Source organism: Lissotriton vulgaris, chromosome 12 (genome assembly GCF_964263255.1).
Source record: "Lissotriton vulgaris chromosome 12, aLisVul1.2, whole genome shotgun sequence".
Lineage (NCBI taxonomy): Eukaryota > Metazoa > Chordata > Amphibia > Caudata > Salamandridae > Lissotriton > Lissotriton vulgaris.
The window spans coordinates 738164918-738172801 of record NC_141700.1 but is presented as its reverse complement, the minus strand read 5'-3'; the positions used below and the strand labels follow the sequence as shown (position 1 = coordinate 738172801).

General features: G+C 41.1%; 1 protein-coding gene across 1 annotated transcript in view; it reads right to left on the bottom strand.

The window, feature by feature from the left end:
- Positions 1-1533: 1533 nt before the first annotated feature.
- Positions 1534-7884, bottom strand: part of LOC147678462 (vomeronasal type-2 receptor 26-like) — a 62724-nt gene continuing 56373 nt past the window's right edge. Inside the window, exon 5 of the mRNA XM_086946583.1 lies at positions 1534-2429. Coding sequence (XP_086802709.1) covers positions 1534-2429 — 896 coding nt within the window. The remainder of the gene's footprint in view (positions 2430-7884) is intronic.

The following is a 7884-nucleotide window of genomic DNA, read 5'->3' as shown; positions in this document are numbered from 1 at the left end:
AGTGGTTTTGACCTTCAAGGGAATACTTATGAAGCACTACATTGATGACTAGACCATTTATTTAAAACCTTGATAGCAGTGCCAATATGTCTATGTATATATTCTCAAATTATGCTTTATTAGTACTGACTTCTCTCTCCACTTTTTTCCCCTTTCCAAAGGGCTCTGTTTACTTGTCCCATGGCACTCAACCTTTTCAACAATTTCCCCACGTATCAAAATATTAAGTATGTGCCATAAGGTTAGCGTTGTGTTTAACACATAAGGTGATTTAAGAGATATATGATTTAAACTCTGAGGGGCAGATTTACAATTACTGGCGCATCACTGCATATCGGTAGGGATGTGCCAGTAAATGTGCGCCGCAGCTCCGCCACCCTGTTTGACCCGCATTTACAATGCGGCGCACCATGGGGCAAAAACATCACAGATGCATGACGCATCTGTGCTGTAAAAGCGGCGCATTGCTGGAGTTACGTCGCAAGCGCGACGCAGCTCCAGCAATGCTCTGGGGGGCTCCATCTCCACAATACTGCGTCAATCTTTACGCCTGCTTCAAGCAGGCGCAGGGTTTTCACGCAGCATGGGCCCAAAAGTGACTGAGTGAAATCTTGTAGATTTCACTCAGCCACTTTTGGGAGGCGTTCCTGTGCTGGAACGCCCCCCCGCAATGGAACGCCTCCTACTGGGAGATGCGTCACGTTGGAAATACCCCGCACCATGGCACATCTTTTGCACCGCCGCTGCATCACAAAAGTGACGCAATGGCGGCGTAAAAGAGGCGCATGGGGCTTGTAAATCTTCAGAAGAGTTTCAATGGCGTCTCACTATTAGGGCTTCCGGTTTTATGGTATGTTTTGACATTTCCATCGTTATTTATCCATGTTTATTTTTTTCTCATTTTATTGTATTTATCAATATTTATTTTGTGCTCAGTGTAAACAATGAAGCTGTAATATGTATTTTTCCATGTTTGTTTAACTGACAAATGTTTACCTAATTTTGGATATCTAATGAGTTTTAGCTATTTACAGTACAATTTAGCCATCTGAAATCATTTGCATTGTAGAATCCCTAAACAGCTGTACTGCTGCAATAATTTAACCTTCACATGAATATTTTGTATTACCTCCCCTGCCTGTCAGTCTGCGCAGCTATTGACCTAGCCACATGAGTGTGACAGTAGTGTGAATCATTACCCTCAAAAATATTTTCACATTTTTTCCATGTTTAAAAAAATACAGACAGAAAAATAGATTGTTTTCTGTATCTATTTATCCAGACAAGTCAGTAAAAACAGAAAACAGAGAGCCTGACTCATATTCCTTGAGTCTTGATGAAAAGAAAAGCTTGTAGAGACATCTAACACAGCATTTTTTATCATTACAAAGGTAGATATTCTCTAAGGGCACTCAACTTCACATTCTCTTTAAATTGTCTTTAAAGCATGTGTACAAGACAATACATAGTAAAATTACACTATGTTAGATATAACGTTTCCTTAATTGTGTTTATCTTTCCATTACTCAATTTTTATTTCCCTAGAAGATGTTCTCTGGTATTCAATTCAGGCCGCAGCAATATTATGTAGCACTTTGGTAAAAAGATGCAAACAACTATTCCAGCACAAGAAGAGATTATGCCAAAGACCTCCACCGCCACCATGTATTTTCCTTGTGTACTCAGATAGCCTGGGATAAAGGACAACCACACACTTAGGAACACCAGCATACTGAATGTAATCCACTTGGCCTCATTGAAACTGTCGGGCAAATTTCGTGCCAGAAAGGCCACCACAAAGCTAATGAAAGCCAAAAGACCCATGTATCCCAGCATGCACCACATGGCAATCGGAGAACATTCATTGCACTGCAAGATGATGGTGTCTATCTTCATTTTCATGTTCTTTTCTGGGAAAGGTGGGCAAAGGACAAGCCAGGTGGCACAGATGAGCACTTGAATGACTGTACAAACTGAGACAGTAACCATGGGAACACGAGGGCCCAGCCACTTCCTCATTTTACTTCCTGGCTTTGTGGCATTGAATGCAATGACAACCATAATTGTTTTTGCCAAAATGCATGATACACAGAGAGCAAACAAGATTCCAAAAGCAGTTTGACGCAGTAAACAGGATGCTGGTTGAGGTTCTCCAATAAAGAGTAAAGAGCAAAGAAAGCTCAACACAAGAGACACCAAGAGAAGGTAAGTGAGATTCCTGTTGTTGGCTTTCACAATTGGAGTGTCCTGAAATTTGATGAAGATGATCAACAATATTAATGTTATGAAGGCGCAGAGTATGACGGTAACAGAGAGAGTTGCTCCTACAGTATCAGTGTAGGATAGAACCTCTAATCTCTTTGGTACACAATCACTTCGTTTCTCATTGGGCCACTGGTCATTTGGACATGGCCAACACTTACTGGAATCTGTAAGATAAGACGCACATTTTAGAAATAAATAATGCATACAAGAACATAGACTGATCAAGGTGTTAGATACCATAATTATAATGATGGAGTCACATAGAGAGTGCCTAAACGTACACTTGTTGAGACTTTCTTTCAACAGCGCTTCTTTCCTCATCAACATCTCTTAATTGGCACCCACTCTAATGATACCTTCTAACCAACAAGAGCTCAGTTTGATTGGCGGATTCCTTACTTTTAAGAAGTTCAAATGAAAAGGTGTCCACTGTAGCATCAACATGTGCACATATACCTTGTCCTGCACAGCTGGCAACACTGTGTGCATTTCACTCAGTTATCTAGGTTGGGCCACACATGCCAGAAATCTCCCAAAAGGCCAATAACCTGCACAAGTTAGATTGAATAGAGACAGGGCAAGGCCTAGATTAATTTGCCACAAATCCCTATGAAGAGTGTGACAGCAAGGCGTGTGGTGGCTGGGATACACTGGCAACGTGAAACTAGGCATTCACAAAGGGTAGAACTGTCATTGCAGATTCATATGAGAAGAATTAGAAGAAAGTAACATTGCCTAAGAAAGTAGTATTTGTAAGGTTCACCCTTTCAGTAATTGCCATTAATTATTTGTCATTCTCCACATTTGTTTTATTTTTCCCTTCCCTATTCTCCTCATGTTAGGATTTAATCCTGCTTCCCCAGTGGGGGTCATTGTTCTAACCAATGTTTGCTTTCGAGCAGGATATGCATACTTCTCCCATTTGCTGGGGTATTTATTGTAAACAGATAATCTAAACTAATTTCATGTTTGATTTTAGTAATCCCTTTATAGTTATGATGTGCAAACTGTGGAATCTGGCGTAGATCATGCTTGACAATATCAATCTATAAATTCCAATCAATTTTCTCTCAAGATGCAGCTATATGTTTACTATCCAAAATTGCCTAGTTTCCTCATAAAAATGTTTCCTCTGTGAAAATGTGTCCTTCATAAATGTTGGAGCTTTATTCTCTACCTCTTCTCTTTAAACACCTGAGTTCACTTCTCTTCTGTTGCAATTTATTTGTTGTGTTCATATACATCCATTTAGTATTCTCATCACCTTTCAACTATGATATGCAGTCAATCACAAAGTGTGTGACTTCTGTCACATACACACAAAGATCCTGATTAGGATGTCAGTCGGAAACAAAACCACCAGACTTCTTGTCGGATTTGGTTCGGACTGACTCGCAGTCAGCGGTTCTGACCGACTGGTTATGATGCTTCGGAACACTATTTGGAAGGACTCCAATTGACTTTAATGGGAGCCTGTGTTCTGACTAACAACACAGGCTCCGATGGGGAAAATGGATGGCTGCTGAAAACCTTGCACCCTGTTGCGGGCACCCCATGGTTACCACCACACTGTGCATAGTTTTACACGGGGGTCCCTTGGGTACCCCCTCGACCCAAAACCGGAGGACTCAGGATGAAAGGGGGTCTGCTAGGGGCCCCCAAAGTCAGTTTCTGACAGCCTTTTTGTGTATGATAGACAGAGTCGGAAAGGCTGTCAGAATCCAACATTGTAATTGGTCGGTCTGTATGAATCTGCTTCAAGTGACTCAGATTCTCTGAGTGCCGGTCGGAACTGATTCCGAATGACCTAACGGTTTCCCTTCTGACCGCAAGCATCTTAATCGGTTGGTCAGAATTGTTTCCGACCGAGTTGGTCAGGAGGTTCCGACACTGTCTAGGAGAATCCGACTGTCAGTTGGAGGCTTTCTGACCGACTTCGTAATCAGGCCATTAATGTTCAAAGTTATTGCTTGGCCACCCAGGGACAAATGATTAAGAACGTTGCTGTAGGAAATTTGTTTTCCACATTAATTTTGCCTGGACATCTGGCATTTGAGTTCTTGAGTAGATGTGGTTTGTTGATCTGGCACTAGCTACATGTGCTCTGCTTGAAATTCAAAAATATCCTAGCTGTTAGCATGCCATATTTGAAATTTTGGAATGTCCATTGCAATTAGGTAGAGCTGCATAAAGTTCAAATAAATATTGCATGGTTGAAGAAGCTATTTTCCCACTTACATTTAAACATGTTTGAACACTAGGCTCTGACTATCATGGATTAAAAGAAGGATAAACAAAAACATTAAAATGACCATCGTATGTTAGGAAATGCTACAAACTTCAAGTATTAATATTAGGGCTAATGCAAATAATAAAATAACATATCCTGATTATCTACAGCCTCTGATTGGCTTTTATGGTATGTAATCTTGCCTGCCTGAATGTTAGCAACAGTGAGAGTGAAGGGATAATCCAACATTTCTAGCTAACACCCTTCCCTTCACACCTGAGTGCCAGTACAACATCCAGTCCACATTGAGAATAATTCGATCAACAATCTGCCTTCAACTACCAACCTAAAGCACGGCTTTGCAAAGCCAACATTTCTCACCTTTTACACGTGGGTGCAGAGCTACTGGCTTTAGCAACACTTGTTTGATTTGGGTTAGTTTATGGCCAAAGCCATTCAAGGATGGCCTCCTGCGTTTGTGCATGCTTGTGAATGCATCTGCATTTATCTTGGAATGTTTTTATTGAAGTATAAAGCAATTACATGATGGGCGTGTGTGCATATGCACATATGTGAACATACTGGTGACCATATTAGGATCTATCACCCCTGCAGCTTACAGGCCCCCCCCCCAAACTAATTTTTGCAAGTAAGAAAAGGTTATAAAAAAAGAAGCAGGGGCCAAAGAAGAGAAGGAAAGAGACATGGAATCAGCCAACAGCAGTGTTGAACTGAAGTAGGAATGATCAAGGAAAGCCATACACTTTCAAGAGTGCTAAAAGGCAGAAGGAAACAATTGTGACCTGATGTCAACAGTGGAAGGATGCAACATATCCAATCAGAAGGATGATAAAGAATCTATGTTCCAGTGGTGGGACAAAACAATAATAGAGAGTAAATCCATGGAATGAGGTACATTGAACTGGGCTAGACAATAACGCCATTCATTAATGACTAAGAGGCAGACACAAATCCCAATCTGTTTTATTTTATTGTAAACAGCAAACAGCTAAAGCTCTCTGTAGGCAAGACCTAGAAATGTCTGCAGGAATATCTAATTTTGCACACCATGAACACATGGGCTGCTGAAAGGAAGGCAACATTCTTGGTCTCTTCATGTGGAATTTTCATACAAAGAATATAAAAGGAGCCACACACAGGAGAGAATGGAAGTAAACTGGCCCAGGAGGGGTGCAGATTTCTGTTGATCCTGGGAAGTCAGAGTTGGACCATGGTTTAGGGGAGTTTTAAGGGAGGGACGTGGACAGAGGTGAGATTATCTTTTTTTGCTGTAATGCACAACTTTCTTGATTAACTGACGCAGTAAAGCATAGTTCTCTAAATAGAACTAGGACGATATTGAAAATAGAAAGCACACAAAACTCAAGGTGTTAATTGGATGAGTAAAGGGGTTTCACCAAAACTAACCCTGTATAACCACTCTTGGAGAGAGAGCACTCCCTAGACCAGACAATGACAAGACATTTTCCCTGCATGCTGCTTCACTGATAAAATGCATACTTGAGAAAGCCTTGACTTTAGATTTGAATGTCTAGAACTATAGCTTTTCTCCTGGTCTTGGGGCGCTAGACATTTGCTGATCCCCAAGGATAGAGGGGGCCATATCCGATCCAGAGCAGCCAGCCCACATACAAAACTCAGAAGTAATCAAACAAGAAATAAAAAAAATGAAACTGTATTACAAACAACTGCCATTGAATAGCAATATCTCACTAAAACTCTAATGGGCATATTAGCACGGAACCTCGTTAAAATGATCACAGTTTTAGCAGCAGGAAACTGCAGCTAAAACGCGGTAATGGGCTTGCTAATATGCGTTACATGAATTCTATAACGCATATTAGCAAGCCCATTATCGCCGTTTTAGCAGCAGTTTCCTGCCGCTAAAACGACGATAATTTTAACGAGGTTTCTTGCTAATATGCCCCTAAGGACCGTATTTATAGAACAGCAGACGGGATGCTCTATCAAAAACATGGCGGATGTCCTGTATGCCATATTACAAGTGTATTATATGGTACATTGCTTACGGGATATCCTTCATGTTTTGATGGAGTATCCCGTCTGCTCTACTCTAAATATGGCCCTTTGAGGTTTAGTGAGATATGGCTGTTTAATACCAGTAGTTTGTAATAAGTTTAATTTTTTTATTTCTTGTTTTATTACTTCTGTGTCCTGTCTGCCATATTACAAGTGCATTATAGCCTTTGTCACTTGGAATGCTGCTGGCGGAATATGGAGTAGCCTGTCAGCCAAACTCTAAATAATGCCATAGAAATAATCCAATTTTTTCCACATAGCTGTTAAGCTCAGTGATATTTCCAATCCTTACCACTGTCATGCATTTCTCCACATAAGCCTCAGCGGTTCTCCACATCTAGCTTGATGTTTTTGTGATTTGTTCTAGCTCTCATACACTCAGACTGAAATTGTACAAACCATACTGTATGATCCTTCCACGCACATTCAAATGGAATTGTTAGTGTACTGTTAAGGCACCTTCTGCTTATGTAAATGTTCACATGTAAATGTGTGTATAACTGCCACCTGTTTATTGGTGGTACGTAAAGCTTTCCATTAACCTCAAGAATTATTTTTACTAAAATTACATGTTGTCATGTGAAATATAGATCCATCATTTTATGCTAAATATTAACCTTGAATTGCATCAACCTCAATTTTTGACACACGCAAGTATTTCATGGAAGAAACAAAAGCACTGCAAACAGTCACTCGTGTTCTGTTGCTTCAGTGCCTTTGCAGTACATCGTTACCTTAACCGCATCGCTGCTGCGGCGATCTTTGGGCTGCGCGGCAATTTTTAAAATCCTGTGTTACATTACGAGCTCAGCTCGTCATCAGCACACGCCACCCGTGGGTGATGACGAGCTGAGCTCGTCATCAGCATCGAAGGGGTTAAATAACACATTCATGGTATATTTTTACAGCAAATGGTGCGTAATTACACAAAGTTGCATAATGGTATAATTTTGTGGATGTCACATAAGAAGTGTATCACAAAATTCACTATGTGAATTACACCTGTATAATGTACATTTTACCCAGGCCTAGAGCTTTCATGACGATGTGGACTTGGAACTGGTGGATAACCTACTTCAATTAATTGGGTTAAGGTGCAAGTTTGGACTGGGAATGCAAACCGGCCCCGGCAATTGAGTCGGACCTGCAACGGGGATGGGGGGTTGGTAGGGGGGTACGAGTGGAAAACTCTGCAGCTGCTTTTGATACAGGGGGCAGATAAACCAGCCCCCAGCAACAAACCTGGCAACCCACCAGGAAAATGCCCAATACCCCCAATGGCCTATCCAGCCCTGTTAAGGAGTCTGGCATCTATTCAGACTCCTGTA